General features: G+C 46.5%; 9 protein-coding genes across 9 annotated transcripts; 5 read left to right on the top strand and 4 right to left on the bottom strand.

Annotated features, from left to right (window-relative positions):
* Positions 1-94: 94 nt before the first annotated feature.
* On the top strand, positions 95-1,648 carry V1512DRAFT_223949 (endoplasmic reticulum vesicle transporter-domain-containing protein). The gene is made up of 3 exons (XM_066913772.1): positions 95-454; positions 517-1,357; positions 1,402-1,648. The coding sequence occupies exons 1-3, from the start codon at positions 262-264 to the stop codon at positions 1,529-1,531; spliced, it is 1,164 nt and encodes a 387-aa protein (XP_066772339.1). The 5' UTR covers positions 95-261; the 3' UTR covers positions 1,532-1,648.
* On the bottom strand, positions 1,576-2,824 carry V1512DRAFT_261585 (kinase-like domain-containing protein). The gene is made up of 3 exons (XM_066916095.1): positions 2,682-2,824; positions 2,476-2,634; positions 1,576-2,428 (listed from the first exon to the last, which is right to left on the bottom strand). The coding sequence occupies exons 1-3, from the start codon at positions 2,802-2,804 to the stop codon at positions 1,625-1,627; spliced, it is 1,086 nt and encodes a 361-aa protein (XP_066772338.1). The 5' UTR covers positions 2,805-2,824; the 3' UTR covers positions 1,576-1,624.
* Positions 2,825-2,893: 69 nt separating this feature from the next.
* Positions 2,894-5,577, bottom strand: V1512DRAFT_237361 (Dolichyl-phosphate-mannose-protein mannosyltransferase-domain-containing protein). The gene is made up of 4 exons (XM_066914146.1): positions 5,256-5,577; positions 5,166-5,202; positions 4,567-5,106; positions 2,894-4,525 (listed from the first exon to the last, which is right to left on the bottom strand). The coding sequence occupies exons 1-4, from the start codon at positions 5,513-5,515 to the stop codon at positions 3,011-3,013; spliced, it is 2,352 nt and encodes a 783-aa protein (XP_066772337.1). The 5' UTR covers positions 5,516-5,577; the 3' UTR covers positions 2,894-3,010.
* A 319-nt stretch (positions 5,578-5,896) lies between these two features.
* On the top strand, positions 5,897-7,518 carry V1512DRAFT_205643 (WD40-repeat-containing domain protein; the record flags this gene model as incomplete). Its single annotated transcript, XM_066913363.1, has 3 exons — positions 5,897-7,264; positions 7,311-7,392; positions 7,445-7,518. 3 exons carry the CDS (start codon positions 5,897-5,899, stop codon positions 7,516-7,518), a joined length of 1,524 nt encoding a protein of 507 aa, XP_066772336.1.
* Positions 7,519-7,988: 470 nt separating this feature from the next.
* On the top strand, positions 7,989-10,764 carry V1512DRAFT_252751 (fungal-specific transcription factor domain-containing protein; the record flags this gene model as incomplete). Its single annotated transcript, XM_066914724.1, has 2 exons — positions 7,989-8,543; positions 8,593-10,764. The coding sequence occupies 2 exons, from the start codon at positions 7,989-7,991 to the stop codon at positions 10,762-10,764; spliced, it is 2,727 nt and encodes a 908-aa protein (XP_066772335.1).
* A 471-nt stretch (positions 10,765-11,235) lies between these two features.
* Positions 11,236-13,354, bottom strand: V1512DRAFT_141432 (uncharacterized protein). Its single transcript, XM_066913005.1, has 2 exons — positions 12,712-13,354; positions 11,236-12,660 (listed from the first exon to the last, which is right to left on the bottom strand). Exons 1-2 carry the CDS (start codon positions 13,264-13,266, stop codon positions 11,707-11,709), a joined length of 1,509 nt encoding a protein of 502 aa, XP_066772334.1. The 5' UTR covers positions 13,267-13,354; the 3' UTR covers positions 11,236-11,706.
* A 1,476-nt stretch (positions 13,355-14,830) lies between these two features.
* V1512DRAFT_247204 (60Kd inner membrane protein-domain-containing protein) lies at positions 14,831-16,163 on the bottom strand (the record flags this gene model as incomplete). Its single annotated transcript, XM_066914476.1, has 3 exons — positions 14,831-15,139; positions 15,196-16,050; positions 16,101-16,163. The coding sequence occupies 3 exons, from the start codon at positions 16,161-16,163 to the stop codon at positions 14,831-14,833; spliced, it is 1,227 nt and encodes a 408-aa protein (XP_066772333.1).
* A 161-nt stretch (positions 16,164-16,324) lies between these two features.
* On the top strand, positions 16,325-19,085 carry V1512DRAFT_261577 (uncharacterized protein). The gene is made up of 4 exons (XM_066916094.1): positions 16,325-16,664; positions 16,718-16,741; positions 16,789-17,341; positions 17,390-19,085. The coding sequence occupies exons 1-4, from the start codon at positions 16,617-16,619 to the stop codon at positions 18,949-18,951; spliced, it is 2,187 nt and encodes a 728-aa protein (XP_066772332.1). The 5' UTR covers positions 16,325-16,616; the 3' UTR covers positions 18,952-19,085.
* A 744-nt stretch (positions 19,086-19,829) lies between these two features.
* V1512DRAFT_252747 (uncharacterized protein) lies at positions 19,830-22,715 on the top strand (the record flags this gene model as incomplete). The annotated part of the gene is made up of 2 exons (XM_066914723.1): positions 19,830-20,637; positions 20,683-22,715. 2 exons carry the CDS (start codon positions 19,830-19,832, stop codon positions 22,713-22,715), a joined length of 2,841 nt encoding a protein of 946 aa, XP_066772331.1.
* Between the last annotated feature and the right edge of the window lie 495 nt (positions 22,716-23,210).

Here is a 23,210-nt window from a genome sequence, read left to right as displayed (position 1 = left end):
AAGTGCATTGTTTAAAATTGCAGAAAGCTTAATTGTGGGTATCGTAATACTATTCTAGTATTGAACACAATTCATATATTATCCGTGTTTTCAACCCCAGTGCAGTGCATTGAACACTTAACATCCTCGAACAACTTCACCTTTTCACTGAATCCCACTTCATTTTAAACTGGCCCTGATCCCACAATTAGATCGACTTGCTCAATTACTAACAGCAAGGTAGGTACACGCTTCTCATACAGTCATAACGATACCCTAAACATGCCCCCTCGTCGGCGTTTGACTACGTTCGATGCCTTCACAAAGACCGTCGAGGATGCACGCGTTCGGACAACGTCTGGTGGCATTGTGACCATTGTTGCTGCCTTGGTCATTGTTGCGCTAATAGTATCTGAATGGGTCGATTGCAGACGAATTGTCAACCGGCCTGAACTCATCGTGGACAAGACTCGAGGTGAGCAACTGCTACGGCCACATAGATCTGGATTCAGGGGTCACTAACAGCTGTTCGTGTAGGAGAGCGCATGAGTATTAACCTCGACATCACGTTTCCGACGGTGCCATGTGAACTGCTAACGTTGGATGTCATGGACGTGTCTGGCGAGCAGCAGACCGAGGTCACACATGGGATCACAAAGACCAGGCTGGCGCAGGACGGGACCGTGATTGCGTCCGACAAACTCGAGCTGGCGTCTGGAAACGCGGTCCATCTCGAGAAAGACTACTGTGGTCCTTGCTATGGTGCTATTCCGAAAGAACAAGAGGGTACACGGTGCTGCAATACTTGCGACGAAGTCAGATTGGCGTATCAAGAGGTCGGCTGGGCATTTGGAGACGGACATGGAGTTGAGCAATGCGAGCGCGAAAACTATCCCGAGAGGATTCAGGCCGTGCAGCACGAAGGATGCAACGTCGCTGGGTCGTTATTTGTTAACAAAGTCGTGGGAAATTTCCATTTCGCGCCTGGCAAATCCTTCACGTCTCCAAACATGCACGTTCACGACCTCAATATTTACGAACAGTCTGAAGTCCTGCACACGTTTTCACACAACATCAAGCATCTGTCATTTGGTCCCGTGCACGACTCTGTACATAATCCTCTAGACAACACCATCAAGAAGACCGAAGAACGAAACTTCAACTACATGTACTTTATCAAAGTCGTGTCGACCCGGTTTGAGCGTCTGGGACAGTTGGCTCTGGATACCAACCAGTATTCTGTCACGTCGCACGAGCGGGCAATCAGAGGCGGCAGAGACGAAGATCATCCAAACACAATGCACGCCCGTGGTGGCATTCCTGGCGTGTTTTTTTCATACGACATCTCACCAATGAAGGTCATAAACAGAGAAGAACGGTAAGTCATTTGTACAGTCTCAACACCTCACTAACGCGCTCTAGGTCAAAGTCATTCGGATCATTCTTAATTGGTGTTTGTGCCGTTGTCGGAGGCGTGCTTGCTGTCGCTGCGGTCATTGATCGAGGAGTATGGGAGGCAGACAAGGCGTTGAGCAGGAAAAAAGCCGTATAGAGATATTGTGCGCGGTATTTAATGATTTATGGGTATTTCCTAGGTTTCTATAAAAGTAAAATATGATTATGCAACTACATCGTTTTAAATTTATTATGGAACCTCTTCTAAAGCGTTTTCAATCATCTCTATAACCCGGTCAATGTTCGGCCGCTTCGTAGGCTCGACCGTCAAGCATTCGCGGATGATATTTTTTGTAGGCTCCGAATACCTCGGCGAGTCTGGGATTCGGTATTGCCCATTAATGATAGCCAAGCTCAGACTCGCGCCAGACTCTGACGACTGCAACTCAAACGGCGACGAGCAGTACAGCAGCGCGAAGAACGTGCAGCCGAGGCTCCAGATGTCGACCCCTTCGTCCAACACGGTGTTCGTCTTCACGTCGAACAGTTCGGGCGCGCGGTACGAAATGGTGCAGTACTCTGCCGCGTAGTCCTGGATCTCGAGCGCCTGGTGCCGAGACGTCACTTCTATCCGTGCCCGGTCGCAGCTGCCGAGGTCCATCAACACAGGCAGCCCGGACTGGTTAAGCATGATGTTTCCCGGCTTAATATCGCGGTGCGCGTACGGCACAATGCTGGCTGCCACGGCTGCCCCCGACCGCGGAAGGAGGTCGAGTGATGACGAGTTAGACTCCTCCATCAGCGGCTCCTCGAACTCGCGTTCAAAATCAACTGGCTTGGACACTAGTGTCCGGCTCGTGCCTGCCGTGTGCTTGTGCATGACTCGTAATCCTTGTGCAATCCCGAGGAATAACTGCAATGCCTCGCGCTCGCCGTAGTAGTGATTGTTGATCAAGTTTGAATTGATTGTGTCCTGCAGATTTCCACGTCTGAAATATGGTAACAAAATATACACCGTCTTTGACCCGTCCCGTTCCTGTACTACACTCGAGTCCTGTCAAACACGTTAATCCTGACATTCACCTTGAAAGAACCACTCACGATGATGTTTATAATGTGCTGGTCACTGAATATCTTGTAACTCTCAATCTCCTTCATCGCATTCGGCAGACTCTCGGCTCCAAACAAACACCGGATCTTTTTAAGCGCAAACAGTTCTCCATTTGATGCCTGAACGAGATAGACGTACGAAAACCCTCCCTGTCCGACATCAACACATTGCATGACCAGAACATTAACATACTAACCTCTCCGAGCAATCGCTGGATTTTAAAACTCCGGTTATTAATATTAATAGCAGGCGAAGGAAAGCAACTTATACAAGTCGTAAAAGTGTACGCAAAATCCAGAACGTATTGGCTTAACGACATTGCTGCCCAAGAAATGCGCCGGCTGTCACACAGCTCGACGTTTTTAAACGCGTCTGTACGTCCCCTGGTACAAAACCCTACGTACACTGTACGTAAAATTTGCAGATTTTATTCGTTACAAACTACTTCCATTTGTATTCGTTTGAAATACTGTACTGATTCGAAGACTCTTTTCGTTCAAAGACTTTTAGATAATTACATGTAGATTACTTTGCAAAGTGAAGGTCAAAGTTCATCCACTTCCGCGCCAAAACCTCAGGCACAGACAATCCCGGATCACCGTACGTGAAGGGTGAGAAAAAGTAAAACGCGGCGTAGAGTATAGTGAGGATGGGAGCAGTGACGAGCCAGCTAATGAGCGTACTAGGAGGGTACACTGTAGCTGACTGTGCTTTCACTAATGTCGCATCTTTTTGCTTCTTTGCGACGTCTTTCGACTTATTCTTGGAATATGTCACCGGGTACGCACCAGGGTTGCCGTAGAAAAAATCCAGTAATGCACCGGCTGCTAATGCCGACGCCAGGTGGGCGGGCAAGTAATGGTGCAAAAACAGCTGCCGGCCCATGATGTAGAACGGGAAGTAGTGCGCAGCCCAGGCGAGGAGAAAGAACCCGGCAGAGTTGTACAACCGGACCCGGACGTTCTCGGCCAAGACGTAGTAGTGCCGCCGGCGAGTGAGCTGGTCGGCGACCAAGACACCAGACAGGACCGCCAGACAGCACGTTGCAAACCACCACCCGACCGGGTTTCCAATCAAGTAGATTTGCGATCTCGTGTCCGCGTTCGTCCAGAACGACACTCCACGTAACAAGAACGGCCACTCGGGCGGGAGCGACGAGTACGGGTGCGTCGCGGTCAGTGCGTTGTTGTGCCTAAACATTGCAACCTGAAGCTCAAGCCATTTCTTGAGAAACGGGAGCTGTTTGACTTTCTTTGGCTCTGCGGTCAGCCGGTCGTCGCTCAGCCCGACAATCTCGTCAACAAACCACGTGTTGGACGACTGCGCTGCATTCTTGTTGCCGTTGATTTCCTGCTGCTGGTAGCCCCAGTCAGGCAGTAACTTGGTATTCTGGGTCCACATGGCGACCTTGGTTGGGACGTGGATCAGCTTAAACAGACCTGCCTTGGTCCGGAATGGGTCGTTCTTGTTGGTGTTGAGTCTAATCTCAAACAACGTGTCGTTATGACGAGGCCCGCTAGCGTCTTCTCGGCTGACGGTAGTGAATTCTTGATTGGTAGGGTATCCCGGCGACGCAACGTCGTGCGTCAAGAGAAATGTCTCGGTAGCGACATGGAACAACTGCACGACGTCTCCGCCCTTGACCGCGTGACCCAACTTGTCATTTTCAGGAAACTCAACTACAGGAAAAATGACCCAGTCGTTATTCACGTCCTGGTAAGGGTACCCTGTGACCTGCTGACCCTGAGACGAGATTCTGCCATCGTCGTATCTGAGCGGGTACTTATCAAGATGGGAATGCAAGAACGTCTGCGTATCTTTATGCCGGATCGAGATTGTGTCGTAGTAGTTGATTGGTTTTGACAACAACGCCATCTCGTTGTCGCCTAACGTTTCCTGGAACTCAGGCGACATGAAATCGTCACCGGGACCGGACTTGCTGAGGACCCAGAAATGGATTTGGAAGAAGTAAAGATAGAGCATGAATGGCATGACAATTAGACTGAACGCTCGAGCAAAAAAATGCTTTGCAACGACCCTCTGTTTTGTTAGCTTGGACGAGTTAGACATATGAGACTGACCAGTGTTAAGCCCTTAGAGATGTCAAGCAAGTTCCATAAATCGACACAGACTGCGAGTCCGATGGTGAAGAACGTAAACACGCCGACATACTTCGTGCTGATTGTGCACGCCAGCGAAATACCAGTCAGCGTCAGCCACTTCCACCACTTTCTCTCAAACGCGTAGTTACGATACCGCATGAATTTGACGTAGCAGTACAGCGCGCAGCTCATGGAAAAAATCAAGGTCGAGTCGAGCAAGATCAGTCGGGTCTGAGTTATGTGGCCATTGTCAAACAGCACCAGACCGGCCGCAACCATGCATGCCGCGAGACTGTACCCGCTGTGCTTCATTGTCAGAAACACAACCGAAACGGTCAGGGCTCCGAGCAAGGCTGGTAGTGCACGGTACGCAAGGTACGGGACCTTGTTGTGAGTATATCCGTCACCGATGTTTTCAAACAAAAAAGATCCGTCGTAACCGACCAAGTATCCGACCAGTGCAAACAGCAATTTGCCGAACGGAGGGTGAACATCAAAGAAGTACGTTCGTTGCAGGTACTACATTTAAACAAAAATTAACATGAATTCAAACACCGAGACCAGTCTAAGAAACGTACGTAACTAGCAAACTTTCCAAAATGAACTTCATCAAACCTGCGAACGAGGTTAATACAGCAAAAGAACAGACACGAATCAGGCACACGCACACTACTTGATCAGGATGGTACAGTTTATAGAACCGAGTGTAGAACCCTCCGACAGTCACAGCAAGCAGAGCCAAATTATATTTAATTTCCTCCTTCTTCGCCTGAGCAGGAGTAGGCTGTTGGCCGATCAATTGCGTAGGTACGCTTCCATCCATCAAGTCCTCCGAGGCGACTTGCTTTGTCGCGGTCTGGGGCGTTGACACGGTCGAAGTACGCGATTTCTTGCCTGGTTTCTCAAGAGAAGATTCTTTTGGTGCCATTGCAAATTTTCAGCAGCAGTTACTCGCTTGTTTGTGTGAACGTACGCGATTGAGTGTCGTTGATTCGAGTTGGATTGAACAGATCACGAAGATTCATTCATGTTTAGTTTTGTGTTAATTTGGGTACGTAGGTACAGAGTAATAGGAGTTATATTAACGTGTGATTAATTCCAAAAGAACAGTAAATAATTAGCACACTATAATGGGTCAATACTAGCACTATTGTACAATGCGTACTACCCGTCTTACGCACACCATAACAATCCATAACTGAACATTGAACTTCACGCAAAGAACCGCTCAGTAAATCATACAAATAATGTCGAGGCGGTGAAGACACAGAGCACGATACAAAAGAGCACAGTAAACTCAAGATACGCAATGTCAGTACATCCATCAAGACAGACCCAGCTGGACGCTGACAGAATGTCGGTCGACCCTGCTTCACCTCAGGAAGGTGTGTTGCTCGAGGATCTCGAGGTAAACAATGACTATACCATGTCGGGCACCAACATGAAGGCACAGACGTACCTGGACGAGCTATCACGGAGGAGGAAAGCCAAACAGATTGCGGTTCCGACAGACGACTCGCAGATCCGGATGAGGTTGCGTGAGCTGGGAGAGCCGATTACGTTGTTTGCAGAAGACAAGGCAGACCGAAGAGAGAGATTGAGGAAGGTCATGTTGGAGTTACAGGAGAGTGGTGGGGATGCGGTCATGTATGACGACGAGAGTGCTGCGAGTGTTGAAGCTGAGGATGAAGAATTTTATACGCCCGGAGATGATGAGCTTCTTGAAATCAGACAGGCAATTGCAGAATATTCGTTACAAAGAACACGGGAGCAGCATAAACGACAAACGACAGACGCAAAGTTCCCGCTGACAAAGGTGGTGAAGCAGGCTCACGGGCTGGCAAACTATTTGCGGACATACACATTGTTCGGCACACAATTCGTGGCCGACCGGGCTGTGTCTGCAGTTCGATTTGCGCCAAACTCGAAAATAATCGCGGCAGGGTCATGGACAGGGTCAATCAGATTAGTCAACGTGCCGACGTTGGAAGATTCAGACCTTTCTGTGCTCAGGGGTCATACGGACAAGATTGGAGGCATTGACTGGCATCCCCAAGCTACAATCGGGCAGTCACCGGCCGCGTTGAATTTGGCGTCCGGTGGAGGTGACATGACGGTGAATCTATGGTCGTTGAAAAGCGACACGCCCCTTGCTAGTTTGAAAGGTCATGAGGGCCGAGTCTGTCGAATCGCGTTTCATCCGTCTGGCAAATTACTCGCGTCGGCATCGTTTGATTGTACATGGCGGCTATGGGATTTAGACTCGACAAAAGAATTACAAATGCAAGAGGGGCATTCAAAGGAAGTGTACTGTGTCGCCATGCAGACCGATGGCGCGCTCGCGGTTTCCGCTGGGTTGGACGGGATTGGGCGGGTATGGGATCTCAGGACCGGGCGGACAATCATGGTCTTGGACGGACACAGTCGAGAGATCTACGGCGCCGATTTTGCCCCGAACGGGTACCAGGTCGCGACTGGGTCCGGCGATTCGAGCGTCAAGATTTGGGACATTCGTAAAGTCAGAGCGGTTGCTACCATACCTGCGCATAAAAGCCTTGTGTCTGATGTGCGGTTTTTTAATGGTGACGGTGGGGTGCCTGGCATGATGGACGAAGACGGTGCGCCGTCATTGCGAGGGTCGTACTTGGCTTCAAGCTCGTACGATGGCTGTGTGAATGTGAGTTTTGTGTTTGACTTGTGATAACTGTTGACTAATGATATAGATATGGAAATCAGATACATGGGCCTTGATCAAGTCTCTTAAAGGACATACCGAGAAAGCCATGAGTCTTGATATTTCAAATGGTATTTAATTATTTGTTTACATGGTATTGCTTTATACTAACAACATAATTAGATAATAAGTACATTGTTAGTGGTGGTTGGGATCGGTCAGTTAAACTTTGGGCATCTGAGAGTGTCGAGCTGTGACAGGAGCCCTTACCCCACTGATAAAGGGTCTGTTGTTCTCCATAATGGCAAATTATTTAAGGAAGATTGAATTGAAAGTGACGAGAAAAACAAGGCGAAAGGGATAAAAAAAAAGTATCGGAATTTGATGCGATTTGGTATAGAAATGTTTGTATGATATTTATATTGATTAATAAGAGGAGTGTGTTTATGACTAAATACACTGTTTATGTAATTGAATGTGCTACATTTCCATTGAACTATGCATTAAACAGGTATATACTTGATTATATAATAAATACAATAAACATCTCGGGTTTGAAAGTGTTTATTTCAACGAACTTTATTGCGTTTAATACTCACAGAATTGCGACTTCAAAACTCCGGCAATACTCATCATAAACCCTATATATGTCTTTCAACAACAGTACACACTATAATTTATATAAACAGCAAAACTGGCTTAAAAAACATTCTAACTAAACTACTTAATGCGACCGTCGCCATCATCCTCATCCTTGCACGCTCAAGGTGGTGATAGTAGTAATACCTGGCAACAGACGACTGGCAGCAGTGGAGGAGGAGGAGGCGTTTCATCAACCACACCGTCACCTGCTGCTCCACGAAAGTCGTCCGAATCACCGTCGTCGACTACGAACTCGTCTATTTCAAAAGACACATCACCTGTTCGACATCCTAGCGGGAGTGGTGGTAATGCGCCAGGACTGGAACTCAGTAGCAGTAATCTACCGCGATTGAACTCGTTCAACTCGTCACAATTTAGATCTTCATCACCTCTCTCGGTCTCGCAGTCGGTTAGTTCAGATGTTAAGGATCAAATCCACGTGTTTCGAGTCACTCCAACTCAGTCTGGAAGGGCCAGTTCTAAGCAAAGCGACCCAGCACAGACATTACAGTCACGCGATCAACAACAACTGCAACAACAACAACAACAACAACAACTGCAACAACACAAAGGACTACGAGCAGCTGCTACGAGGAGAACGATCCAGGCATGTGAACGTTGTCATAAGCGACGGACAAAAGTCAGTTTGAAGTCAACATTCGAATTGAAAGTTATTAATGTGATTACAGTGTGATGGCAAATATCCCGAATGCTCGGCCTGTGTCAAGGCTTCAGTTAGGTGTCAATATGCCAGTAATAGATCAGGCGCAGTGTTATATCCCCGGGGATACGTGACTGCGCTGGAAGAACGTGTCGCGTGGCTTGAACGCAGTCTGCATGACCAGTTCCCTGGAATTGACATTTCAGAAACCCAGACCAACACTGAGATCCCGTTCGCCGACGCAAAGGCGGACGGGTCGTCGTCGTCCTCCGTGCCGTCGCCTAAACGAGCGTTTCAGGAGTTCAGAGTTGGGCCGTCGCATTACTACTATGAAGCATTTAAACATCCGACCGACACTCTCGACGACCTCGCCGTTCACGTTGGGTTTTTATCGCTCGGAAGCGCAGGAGAAGAAAGCGTGGCTGTGGACGCGCCGGCCGAGCCGCGGTATCTTGGCTCGTCGTCTGGGATCGCTGTCGCGTCGATCGTAAACACGGTCGTGAAGCAGCTCGGGGTCTCGCTGCCCAAAACTTCGTCGCCCGCCGAGCTGAGGTCGAGTTACACGAACTCGGCGTCGAGTCTGAAGTCAGAGTTTGGAGACGGCAGTCAAGCCGACCAGTTGGTGCCTCCGTTCCCGCCGGACGAGAGCTTTTGGCCGCCGTATGACGAGGCGTTGCGACTGTCCCGAGCAGGGTTTGAGGAAATTGTGTTTTATCCGTTCATACACAGCTACACGTTCATGTCATATTTAAACAAATCGTATGACCCTGACATCATGGACCAGCTACGCACGGTCGTAGGCTGGAGAATGACATTGTTTATGATTTGCGCGATTGGGTCAGCCGCGTTGGGAGAAAGGGAGAAGCAGCGTGGGTATTTCGCAATGGCATCACTTCCGTCTGTGCTTGATCATGCACTTGAGAAGGATAATCTGCGGACGGTTAGATTGTTACTGCTGCTTACGTTATACTCGTTTTATGATCCCGAAGGCTCATCCGCATGGCTGACGGTCGGGACAAGTATGAGGGTTGCGGTTGCGCTTGGACTCCATCGGCAGTCAAGCGGGATTCACTTGAACTTGATCAACCAGGAAGTTAGAAAACGAGTGTTCTGGGCGACGTATTCGGTCGACAGAGTAGTGACTACCTTGCTCGGACGACCCGTGATGCTGAGCGATCGCGATATCGATGTCCCGTACTATCTAGATATCCGGCAGGATCCGGAAATGACGGGTGAAAGCCAAGATTCTAGTCAAGTGTTGGTTGATATTCCGGTATCACTTCACATTGTCAAGTTAAGACAATTAGCGTCCAGGATATTAGTGTCAATTCATCACGACTATACGTTTGCGCCGAACGAAAGTACCCTAGAGGATTTGCGTCAGAGCTTAGACAGTTGGAGGTCAAACATGCCGCAGATTACGATTGCACCCGAACGGACGAGGATTCGTTTGGATGTTGAGTACCACGAACATTTGATGCTGCTGTACCGGCCGTCGGTTTCGTTTCCTGTTCCATCGACGTCGGCCGCAGTGATTTGTGCAAACAGCGCGTCGGCGGCCATAGAGTTGTACGCGATCATGAGTACCTCATTTCATTTAGCGCCGACTTTTCTGGCAATACGGGGAGTGTTCACGGCCGTGATGACATTACTATGGGCGCATTTTGCATGTCAACAGTATCGTTTACGGTTGCTATCGATTAGGGTTATTTTGCGTTCGCTTGAGACTGCCAAGCAATATCTGGTTGAAGGTTCTCGATACTGGACATTTGCAGAGCGATGTGTCGAGGTTATTGACATATTCGTCAATGTTATCACCGAGACTGAATGCTCCGATATTGAATTAATGACCAATGACATGTCTCAAGGTGGAGACAAATTAATTGTTCCAGATGTTGATAATCTGTTGGCTGGAATGCCTTTTGACGTTAGTTTTTATGGTCGAAGTAGTTCGACGTCTTGGACGACGACGTCGCCACCAACCGAACCGAACCAGGGACCACCATCTTCTGAGGAGTATCTGTTTATGAGTTATGAACCAGATGAATCGGGTGAAGTGCTGTCAATGGGCGGTGAGTCACAACAGATGGAGTTTATGCTTGAAACAGGTCGAACTCAATCGAACGGGACGGTGGGGTATGGAATGGGTATACCTACCCAACAAAACTTTAGGTACGATGACTTTATGGATCTTGCCTAATCGACGATTAGAATTGTCTGTTTTGTGCGGAATTAGCGTGCAACATATTTTTATGCAAGATCAATTCAGAGTGCATTGTTGTCTCAATTCAAATGAGATCAGATCTTGTGCTTAGATTGCGGCTTCTTTGTATACGATGCGAGGAAAGTTCTTAGTTGAGGCAAGAAGCGAGATGACATTAAAAAAGTGTATCTCGGTTGAAAGTAGCGTCGACAGGACAAAGCACAGCAAGTCCAACTTTACAGAGAGAGAAGTAAGAATAGAGAAGAAAGTTTTCTGATGGCTGATATATTGCGCGCATTTAAGGTAATTTTCGTTTTGCCTGTTATTATGTATCAGTCTTCATGAACCCAACGGGTACAGTACCATACAACACAAGTACCACGCATCTCGCACAAGCAATCATACGTTAAACAGTAAACGAGAAGACCGGTTTTGTGTCTTAAGAGATATATAAGAAAACAACGCAATAACGTGTTCTCGCACATGACCAGAAAATCATCTTAATTATTTACGACTCAATTTACTAGTAATTGCTGTTAGAACTTCTCTCTTTGGATATATAAGTCTATTCAATCGTGGCGTCGTAACCCTAAGTTGTTTAACGGTCCAATATAGTTTATTCCAACAATCGAGGTTCGCCTATGAATAATTAGAGTTCAGGACCCACGTGAGCAAATAAGGTACAGTATATAGGTGGCTGAATTAAATGAAATCTTATTCGCAATTTTCAATTACTTTACCTTTTTGGGAAATTCTACTTAGTCATCAAGGACAACTCTCACTCAACGGTCGAATCGCCGATGTCGCTCTTCATATTACTATAATGTATAGAGTATAAACAAAAAAGAAAATGCAAGTCTATCGCACAAAACAAATAACTCCCTCAACATGACTATCGTGCAAATAAACAACAATAAAATAAAAAAAGTGGTATCATAATTACTCCGGCAGACTTCCTCCAACTGAATATTTCTTGCCAATCGCATTCAGCATCCGTTCTGCTCGTGCAACGTTCTCTGCAATCAAACTGCTTCGTAGCTCAAGTACCTTATTTTTCTTGCTCAACCACGCTTTGGAGTCCATGTGACCAATTCGCTGTAAAACTTCTAACTCAGACTCGTGTTCCCCTTGTAGCCACAGCGAGTCAATTGGAATTTGTGAATGCGCATTCTGAAATCGCTGGCTAGCGATCAATGGTGTTCCAGCAATAATCGACGTCGCAACTGTAGATGACGACTGCGACTTCAAGTAATGCTCGTTACCAAGTGTAGGAATAATAGCAACCCCCTTCGACATCTCGTGGAAATACTCAAAGAAATTCAAGTTGGTCTCAAACCCAATCTTGGAGTCCAAGTTGCCAACATCGGGGATCTTGCCTGATCCCACAAGGCGCAGTCCAATATCGCAATCGAGTTTCTTGAAATTCTTCACAATCGTATTGTAATCTCGTCTCTCGCTCTCGAACTTTCCGGGAATGACTGCGAACGGAGCATTAGAGTTGAAATCCAGGTTCTCTGGTGCGGTGAAATTAAACACCGGATGAAACAGAAACGGCCGGTAATCTCTATCTGGAGTCTCGAGGTATTGAGGAAAGTTTGACTTGATATACGTGTGTACGTGACGGGACAGAGCTGCAAAGTGCCACTGCCCTCGTTCAATCCAGGGTCGCATTAGCGAAATCTCGCTAGTATAATCAGACACGTGCTTGTAATCCCAAAGATGGGCTTGGTGCACTATACACATAACGTGCGCACCCTTCGCCAGCGCGTTATGTAAACCGGCCCCGAGAACTCTCATGTCTTCTGGGCAGGTGGTTAAGAAGATCAAGTCGGGTACAACACCCAAGTTATCCAATGATGTAGTCTTTGCATCAACCAAGTTTAAGTCTCCTCTCTGAATAAATTAGCCCCACTTTCTATCTTTCACACCTTAACAAGAACATACCGCATATTCAACCGCATTTCGAATCCCCCACTTATCCATACCAGCTGCAGTAGAAATGATTGTAGTATTGATGTTGTCAATGCGCTTGAAGGTTTCGACAACAGGAAGAAACACCTCATAATGATAGTTTGGAGTATTGACCAAAAACACGTCCAAGTTGTATTCGGACTCTCCTTTAATGATAGCATCAATTGGGTTTGACTCAACAGTCTCAGCAGTAGAAGCACCGTATGGCATCTTAAATGAAAACAGTTGATCCTTGCTCAAAGAACCGTAATGGTGGAGTTTGGCAATCAACGTCAAGATATACAAAACAAGAACAATTTCAAAAAAAATTCTGATCTTGCTGTGAGCCTTTGACAGACTAACCTTTTTCCAAGCAGGAACAACAACCCACTCAGGCATTTTGAGTAAAGAGTTCTTCCACGCACTGTTGCTTCTCCATTGCGCTGACTGGAACACAGCCAACATGGGTGACGAAGGAGCAGACAGGGGAGAAAACTCTGGGGACTCGATCACTGGAGATGAAGGAACTGAGATAGGAAGACTGATCATGTTTGAAATCTTCTTGTTAATGCTTGTGCCAACATTATTTGCACATCCGGAATTAGGTTACATTATATACTTGAGTACGGGAAAATCGGGAAGACGATTAGAGGAAGAAGGTCTCGGGAGTGAGTACGATGAACCTAACGCCGATTAAGTTAAGGTTCAGGGGTTATGCGTTAAGTGTCATGTGGTTGAAGGTACCTCCTTTGGTTGAATTGGTTGAAAGGTACCACCGAAGTAAAGTTTATGTCTGAAGAACCTTCCTCGGGTTTGAGTTGTTCCATTGACAGACTTCCTGATACGATGTCTGTCATTGCATTCTACAGAGTGACATTCGGCATCGAGAACAGGCCATCTTTTTTAATATTATCAAATTTTTTCCCGGTGTTCTAGTATTGTAGTTCGCTTAAAAATAAAAATAATTAAAGGGTTTATAGTATAGAATTGAAGAGTTTGACTAATTTGTAACCACAGATACCACAATCGAAGAACCAGATGTAAATATAAATTCAAAAAGATTAGAGAAAAATCAATTATAAGGAGTTAATAATACTCGAGTAACAAAAGGAGAGGAACACAACCACCTAGTTATGAACGGCTCTCCGATTTCGCTCAAAATGTTTCATTTCAAAGTTTAAAGTTTTAGACTTTCCAGGTGAAGGGGCAAGGGAAGGAAGTGACGGCTGCACTTGTGTGTTCTAGAATCATGCTTCTTTTGTTTCCTGACTCGGGCATAAGTCAGTTTTACTGGTCTCCTTTAGTTATCCGGTTTTTTTTTTATCTAAGCTTCTATACTTTCTAGCCTATTAAGTAGAAGAAAGCTTTTGCTATCAAAGTAGAGTATTAAATTATTGTTATATTGTTGTTAATAGCGATATGACATTAACACTACGAGTGTTACTGCAGGTATAGATCTCGCATATGGCCTCACCCGCGCCGTTAATAGAGAATAGAGCTAATAGGTTGCCGATCAGAAACCTTGTTCGCTTTCTCTTTTAGTTTTTTTATTTTTTTTTTTTTATTTGCTTTTTTTTTTTTTGTTTTAATCTGTTTTGATGGCGGGGAGAACCTACTGCCGCTAAGAATTAAAGTTTACTCATACACGTGTAGAACACATGTCTACTAAAACTTTAAATGCGATTCTTTACACCTGATATTTTCTCGCTCTCTCGTTTAGATGATTCTAATTTGGCGCTAAAGTTGCGGCTGACAAGTAGTCAATTTGCTAACGGACTATTTCTTACAGTAGAAGAAGCTAAATATTGTTTAACTAGAAATTCGAAAATGTTTGCCTCGATTGGGAGGAGAGAAAGAAGACCATTTCAGGAAATCGGTTCGGTAATGCTGCTGTCGACTATAAGCGGAGATGACCTGTTCCCAATTAAATTCATCAAGTTCGCATATCGTTTAAACCAATATGAGAAGATCTTGTAGTTTAAATTCAATTGGTAAAATTAGACGAATTTGCCTATTAAATTTCCAAAATATATACAACTTGACTCGATACTCGACCCTCTGACCCAAAATGTACGCACACACATCTAGAGTATATTCGAAATAAACTCCATCTTTATGGTGGCCTCTTTCGGGCTTGGTCCTCCGCTGCTTTTTTTGCCGATTCCCAAAACGTACGAAGACTCTCTTTGGTCTCTGCCGAAACCGGCTGAGGCTTGATCAAAGGCTTCATCTTTGTCAATGAACGAAACCTTGGGCTTTGCAAAATTAACGCCTGTAAGAGCGACATCGTACTAGTCGTACCGAAATATAACAGTACAGCTGTTGGCAAAAAGATAGTAAACACAATCGATACGATCGGAGCTGCCATCATTATGCGCTTGACTTGAGGTCCCATTGATTGTATACCAGTCTCACCGCCTCTCTAATTTAGGGGTTAGCATATCTGTTTTGTGATATAACAAATTGCCAACACATTACCTGAAACATTAATGTCAACAACAAAGCAGGAAACACGTTCAGAATATAGTACGGATCTGGTCCAGAAAGATCTTCAAACCAAAGCCCGGGCGTCTGATCGTGCTTGAAATCTGGAATATCCGCGTTGGCCAAGCGCTCAAGACCTAAAAACATACCAAACCCAATCACCAGATTAACTACCAACGGGGCCAACATCCATCGCATGCTTATTCCGTGAGATTGTAACAACCGCTTTCGTTTCAGCTGCATTTCGTGTATATCATTCGCAGTAGCGGAACCGGTACTCATGTAATCTGCCAACAACTTGTCCATTTGAGGTTTTAGTGCTGCTGACCGTGCACCCATATCACTTGACTTGACAAATACAGGAAACGCAAGGACCCGGAGTGCAACTGTCACTGCAATAATTGATGCCCCCCAAGTAAGTCCACCATACACGTGACACATCTCCAACAAATGTTGACTGATGTCTGACGGATGAATCCAGCTCTGAGCTTGTCCTATTGATTCCAAGTATCCAATGAAGTTACTTGTCTCGATGTATTGTCCACTCCCATTAACAGATTCAACAGACGCTTTTAAAACCTCAGGAACACTTTCGTCGGACACGCTTAACGCGTTCAACGCGTCTGAAGCGGACGGGTCCTGCAGTATTTCCGTGTCTTCCACAAACTCACTCGGACAAGAACTTTTCCATGCATTGTCTTCAATTGGGTCTGGCTTGGATTGAGACCGTCCAAAACTAAAATACCGATACCCTGCCAAACTTCCTGCCACAGAGTAATGGGTCTGAAAAGCATTTGGACATCGCATGGTTCTTAAAATTCCCACACCACTTGACAGTCGAATACTTGACTGGTTCATTTAGTATCGGCACAGTTAAATTAGAAGCCATTGACACTTACAGATTGATGGCTTGTCAAAGCACTTAATGATCTGCCGACGTATATTCGACCACGCGATGCCATATTGCAAGCGCTAATGTCTAGACTACTTTTAATGTTCTTTTTTTTGTCAACAGGCACATTCGTCAAAAAGAGGGTTTTGTGTCAAACAGTACTATACCCTTATATTTTGATTTATTACGTAATTACCTCTCTAACTCAATTCTCTTTTTATTCAAGACCCTCTTTTTAATATTCAACAAAGAAACACACTAAATTCAAAACTCCTAAATAGAAACGAAGTCAACACATCTTTTTGCTTGAACAGAATGTCCTAAAAGTCCGCGGACATTTCTCCTGCGGCTCAGCTGATAAATTCCACGGTTACGTCACACTGCAAGCGAATACAGACGCCCAAACCTCCCAAATAGTGTGCAGCACTAAATTATTCTCGTGGATTGTGCCCAAATCGTGACTTGTTTGTTTGTGGTGATTAAACAGCATCGTAGTCCCTTTTCTAAGTATATAGAGAAAATAATGACTGCTGCTGAAACAGAACTGCCCGAATCTGCTACGCCTAGATCTGTATGTTTGAACTATTTGGAGCTGTTTGTGTGTATGCTAATATCACGATCTAGTGCGACCCTTGCAGGTTAAGAAAAGTGTGTAAACAGTCTGTCACGTGAATGAATCTCTAATAATTCTGCAGATCAAATGCGATCGAAAAGAACCATGTTTTCAGTGCTCACTAAGAGGCATCGAATGCGTGTTTTCGGCAAGGAAGAAGCGAAGACGGAAATGTGATGGTGCTAGTGATGGGCCATCGCAAAACAGTAATGCAACTGTACCAGTTGAATCTACTTCGTCGAGCAATGTCATAGTTTATCCCAACCAGCACCAGTTAGGCCCAATACAATATCATCTTCAACAACTTTATGACTTACTTGAACAAGGACAGTCACAGAAAGGACTAGCAATTGACAGTAACTGCACAGGTGCTAATGGCAAAATGCTGCTGGAGAAGGTGTACGATCAACTGAAATGCATAGTATCCCCGTCGCCACAGTTAAAACTTTGGCCTGCGTTGGAATATCGCGACGCAGGACAGCATGTGGGACACTATACGCCGTCTTCACTCAACAACTCTGTGTTTCGAGACCGTGCTGTGTTTACCAGAGAAAGTGGTATAATAGAAAAATTGCACTTGAATACTCACACACCTTGGTTACCTTGTGAGACTGACGGTCTGTTGCTTTTGGATAGTGAGTATTATGCATTTTGTGTGATTGTGCATACTGACCAAAACATAGTTTTCGTGCCCAAAGTGATCTCGTTTCCAATTATTAGCATACCACTCGCGCGTGTGATTAGAAACACCATATATACTCCGTCATTTTCTAGTGGCAAACATTATCTGGAACTGCTTACGTGCGCAAGCTACATGATGCTTAAAGCCTTACAGTTCGCGACACCAGAGATAAGGTCTCAGAAAGTAAACGAGATTGGGATCGACGACATGCTGTTGCGAAACGTGTATCTTGTGATCCAAGACGCGCACACTTTACTCACGCCATCGCTGTTGACCATCCAAGCACTCTTGATCGCGGCCGTGTGTGCCAAAGAAGTTCACGACCCGGTCTTGTGCTGGACAATCGTGTCGGCAGCGTGCCGGCAATGCCTCGACCTTGGACTGCACCACGAGACCATTGACCCAATCACGTGCGACAGCATGTCTTTTGCCGACGCCGGCATGATCTACGACACGACAACAAACCCTCAAGGAGAGCGACTGCGACTGTTTTGGTCGTGTTTTTCGCTTGACAAGATTGTTTCCTTGTCTTTTGGTCTTTCACCCGCGTTTCAAACTAAAGAATGCGCCGTGCTGGTGCCTACATGGACACAGTTTACAACTACGGAACCCTACTCAATCGGGTACGGTGAGTACAGAAAGTCAATCGAGCTTGCGTTTCTGTACGACGCAATCTACACCCGGCTGTACTCTGTGTCTGCCGAGTCTGAGCTCGGGAGTTTAGGTGTTGAGGGTTCGATCCAGCGCACGTGCCGACGACAGGAAATAGTGAACAGTTTGCACAAGGAAGCCGACCTGTATTTTGAAAACACAATGATCTGGATCGCCGGAATCCAGCGGTCAGGCATTCCAAGCGGCGACAGGTTGGCTAATGTGTTTAGGTCTGAAGTCGAATACACGTACGGCGTCTGTCTCAGTATGATTCACCGTGTTCACGCCGGTGTCTCGGCTGACTCAAACGACATCAACATAAAGGCGTCGCGCAAGGCAATGAAGACATACCGCGAGCTGATTGCCAAGAGGCATAGAGATTACAAACGTAGTTCGAACACGTTATGGGCATTTGTATTTCATCCGTTAGCGCCGTTTTTCTCAATCTTCAGTGCGATCGTGGCTAATATGTCTGGGCTGCAACTCGATCAATCAGACTTAGAGTATTTGCAGCTTGTCCGGTCTGATCTAGAACTTTTAACGAAGCATGCGAAAGGAAACAGTATGATTTTACGGCTGACTTCGCTCGTCAGAAACTATACCAGAGTGGCTGAAGAAGTCGTCGACAATCGGAAACAGCAAACCAGGCAGAATAAGCCGGATTTGGATGCTACAATTGGCAACGAAGCATTTGACGCGTCATTTTTAAATCTTGGGATGAGTCCAAACGTGTTTTCAGACGCAGCAATCTACGCGGCAGCAGCCCGACAGTTGCGGTTACCGTCATGGAGAGTATTTCTGCCAGACAACGCGTCAGCAGACGATACTTTGCCAAACGCACTTTGGACCAAGTTCATACCGCCGCACCAGTCGCGGTCGAATTTCTGGCCGTCTGGACAAGGACAAATATAGTCTGAATTTTCATGTACGAATTACTTGATTAGAGTCATATGCGTATGTTTGGGCAGGATTAGAAGTGTATATATAACTATGGATTTTTTATAGATGGTGTGAAACAATAGTAGTAGTTGTATGAGCCGTCAAAATTGTACATGTGAGAGCGTAGAGATTTACCCGGAATGAACGCATTCCTTATGAAATGTCGACGGGATTATCTCTATACACCACTACTATTGAGCCCAGTCAGTCCTTGATACTAACGAGATTCTGTTCTTTTCCTTTTAACTATAACTATATTTAGTTAACAGTTAAAAGAAAAGAAGTGTAATATTTAGTCAATTAAGGCCGTACTTAGGAATCAGTACTGAGGTGTAAGAACAGTCTGTCTGCACTCTGATTTATATACTCAGTTAGCCCCTATTAGTATTCAAAAGGAAACACGTCTACACTACAACAAGATTCTAGACGCGACTTCTAATAACTCATACGCGTCTTTGGAATAGACAGGAAAGGTAATTCTTATACTGTTTAGTATGAAGTCCAAGCTGGTATTGGAAATAAACTAGAATTGTCCAGATTCGATCAGTATTCATTCCAATTCTGGCTGACTTTCTTTCGCCACTTTTATACGACAAAAACGAATGAATACTAACTCAGTCTAGTTCTTACTGATTTTCTATTCGATATCAATCCGAGTCAGTCGCGCTTTGACTATACAAATTTTGGGTTTTAATCTGTTTCGCTCTCGCCTTGTCGTTTCATTGATCACAAACTACCAAATCTTATCAAGTCACTATTCGCCCTTAATTCACATCTGCTCTTGAATAAGCAAATCAATTCTTTTTGTTGCCGTACTGGGGAGTGTGGTGTTTTGCGTGTTTTAAACAAAAATGGCGGGATCGGAAAATACCAGTCCAAGTGCTTCGACTACTGTCTTATTACCGTCTGCTCAAAATGACCAAGACACTCAAGACCCACGTCACTACAAGCCAGTAGTTTCAACTGAACTTCACAAGCAGGAAAAAAGTGATACTCATCACCACTACCATCACCATCAGCAGCATTATCACTGGCAGTCTCGGCGGAACACGGTCGCAAACGACCGACCGACTACATCACTGCCGTCGTCTCCTTACTCGCCTTCGTCGCCAAACAACAAGCAATCGTCATACTTTCATGACACCGCGTCTGTCTCGCCGTCATTGTCGGACTCGCACGTGCAGCCAAAGTCGCGAACCCCGTCGCCAACCACGAAGAAGACTTCTACGACTGAGCAGCACTTGTCCATCACGTCGACCCCGCTACGAGTGGAATCGGGTTGTCAGTATGAGACCGCGCTGATTAACGCAAAAAGGCGGATACCGTACTCGCTAGGCGCAAACCCGTTATCGTATACCCCTGCTTCGCGACACTATGAGACCTTGTCTGCCGAGAACGAGAAGAAGATCACGGCTGATATGAAGACTTTATTTGAGTCGCTCCAGCCGAGTGAGAAGAATGCGTCGGCCCGGCACAAATTTATCGTCAAGATTGAGAAGGCTTTGAATGATGAGTGGCCAGGACATGACATTAGAGTGCATCCGTTTGGGAGTACAGAGAACTTGCTATGTACTAACGACTCTGACGTTGACGTCAGCATTTCTACGCCGTGGAAACAGCTTGAGGATACTTGCATGCTAGCAAAGTTTTGGGCAAATAGTATGTCATTCTAGTTGGTTCAATTTCCAAGACTGATCTGTTTAGATAAAATGGAGCGCGTTGTGTGCGTGCCCGGTGCAAAAGTTCCGATTGTAAAGATCTGGGACCCTGAGTTTGAGATTTCGTGCGACATGAACGTCAACAATTTGCTCGCGCTCGACAACACAAAACTGATCAAGACCTATGTCCAAATTGATCCACGGGTTCGGTCATTGGCCATGATCGTCAAGCACTGGGCCAAGCAGCGAGCACTGAACGATGCAGCCGGTGGTGGGACTCTGTCGTCGTATTCGTGGATTTGCCTGATTATCAATTTTCTGCAATTACGCCTGCCTCCAATTTTGCCGAGCCTGCACAAGCTTGGTGCCGGCACGCGTCCGGCGCAGATCGTTGACGGGGTCGACATTTCGTTTTGTGACGACTTGGAACAGTGCGAGGACTATGGAAAAAGCAACACCGAAAGCCTCGGCGCGTTGCTGTTTGGGTTTTTCAAATGGTACGCGTATGAGTTTGACTACGAGCATCATGTCGTTTCGGTCCGAAACGGCCGGCTACTGTCTAAAGTCGAAAAAGGCTGGGACACACGTCAGAACACGCGGTTCTGCATCGAGGAGCCGTTGACCTCATCCCGGAACTTGGGCAACACGGCCGACGCCATCTCGGCCAAAGGCGTCCAACTCGAGTTCAGACGGGCGTACGATATTCTGTACAGGGACGCGAATCTCGCCAAGTGCATCGAGAAGTTCGATGACCTGTCTGCCAAAACCGGACTGGGCCTGTCTGTCGAAGGGCAGTCTGGCTATCCTTATTTGCAAGCTGGAGACACAGGCTCAAATGCGGGCCGGATGTTTGGCAGGGGCGGGTTTGCACCGACGCCAATGGGGTTCAGGAGGAATAGCAGCAGTGCATGGTCTACAAAGTCGAGCACAATGCCGCCGGGAGGCGTGTACCCACCCCCAATTTACCGCAAGATGCCGGCCGAGATGATGAGCATGCCGTTTTACGCGATCCCATCCGCGACTACAACACTACCGCGACAGTCACGGGCACATATCAGTAGCGGTCCGAATCTTGACGGTGTGGAGACTGCACCTCCAGCTGGATACGGTGCGCCGTACCTTGTCAACCGCGGAGCTTCGGCCGTGTATCCGTATTTTGACGAGACATTGGCTCAGCCGATCGAAGAGAGAGCAGGTCGTGGTCGGTCATTGTCGCCTGCGCGACAGCAGCAGCAACAACAGCAGCAGCACCAACAGCAGTTGGAACCTTACGATGAGCAGCTAGGTCGGAAGCCGCCGTTTGCCAGAGCCGTGACTGCGCCCGACAGTCGGCACGCTTACACGTCGTCTACAGGTGCGCAGATGATGGATTACAACTTTTCTCGGTCGTACGACAGCAGTTCGGATCTGTCTGACATTTCGCCTGACGTTCCGCACAATAGCAACAGTTTTCCGACGCCGCCCGAGTACAGGCTCGACTACCGGTTTCCGTCTGACTCTGCGGACGTAAACGATCTAAACCTATCGAAGCTTGACATCAACACAGACGACGACGAGGAAAGGTCATTGACGCCAGTGATTGTGAACGGGGACATGTTCAAATCGACGGTGTCGATCAAGAGCGACACGGAGTCTGGTGACCGGTCGCGGGACGGGCTGAAGTCGTACGCGGACGCGGTCATGGACCAGCCACCGGTCTCGCCAGTGTCGTTTGGTGCGCCCACTGGGCTCACGAGCGGGGATAATGATGACGATGTCTGGACCGTTAGCGGGGTCTCTGTGTCTGCGAACGGACACATTTCTCGGTCGACGAAGACCGGCTCAGGCGGAGGAGAAAAAATTTTGTACTCGGCCGCGGTGCGAAAGAGCTCGGTCGAGTCTGGCTTGTCGTCACCGCCAATGCCGACGCATGCATACCATCATTATGGGCACGAGCGGGTACACCAGGATCAGCCTGAGATCAAACGCGGGCAGTGGACAATGTCGACGTCCAAGCGGACTAAGAGGAAGAAACATTTGGCTACAAAGGAGGCCAACATCATCACGGTGGGAGAGGATAGAGAGGTCAAGGGAGGATGATCGCGACGAAGGGTAGTTTGCATTATTGGGTAAACTGGGATATATATTCCATTTTGTTGCGTTTTATGAAGGTGTCAATTGGTGACGAACGGGTTAATCGCCGACAAAAAAAATACGGTCATATTATTTACATCGGATAAAATGTGTGTTTTTTCGTTTTTTTGATTTTGTTTTTGTGTGTGTTTAGTGTATATATGCATTATTTTTTTCTCATTGAACTGAATCACGGTGGAACAGACTGAGCATGTTTTGTCCGCTGAAGTTTCAAATCGATCTGAGCCAGTTGGTCTTCGATATCTGCCCATTCTTGATTGACACCAACGATTGACCGCACCAGCAGCCGTTCAAACAGCGCTACAGACCGCGCGAGCAGTGTTGCCGTATTTTGTTGGAGCACGTCAGTTCGTGCTTGCAAGCCTTGTACTTCGGACCCGTGTGCCGGTGGTAAAGTGAATGCCTGTGGATTGTCTAGACACGAGTGGGCTAGAGATGTGA

Source organism: Lipomyces arxii (assembly GCF_038497795.1).
Source record: "Lipomyces arxii strain Phaff 12-163 unplaced genomic scaffold V1512scaffold_5, whole genome shotgun sequence".
In the NCBI taxonomy this organism is placed as follows: domain Eukaryota; kingdom Fungi; phylum Ascomycota; class Lipomycetes; order Lipomycetales; family Lipomycetaceae; genus Lipomyces; species Lipomyces arxii.
The sequence above is the reverse complement of the archived record's forward strand: the minus strand, read 5'-3'. Positions and strand labels throughout refer to the sequence as shown.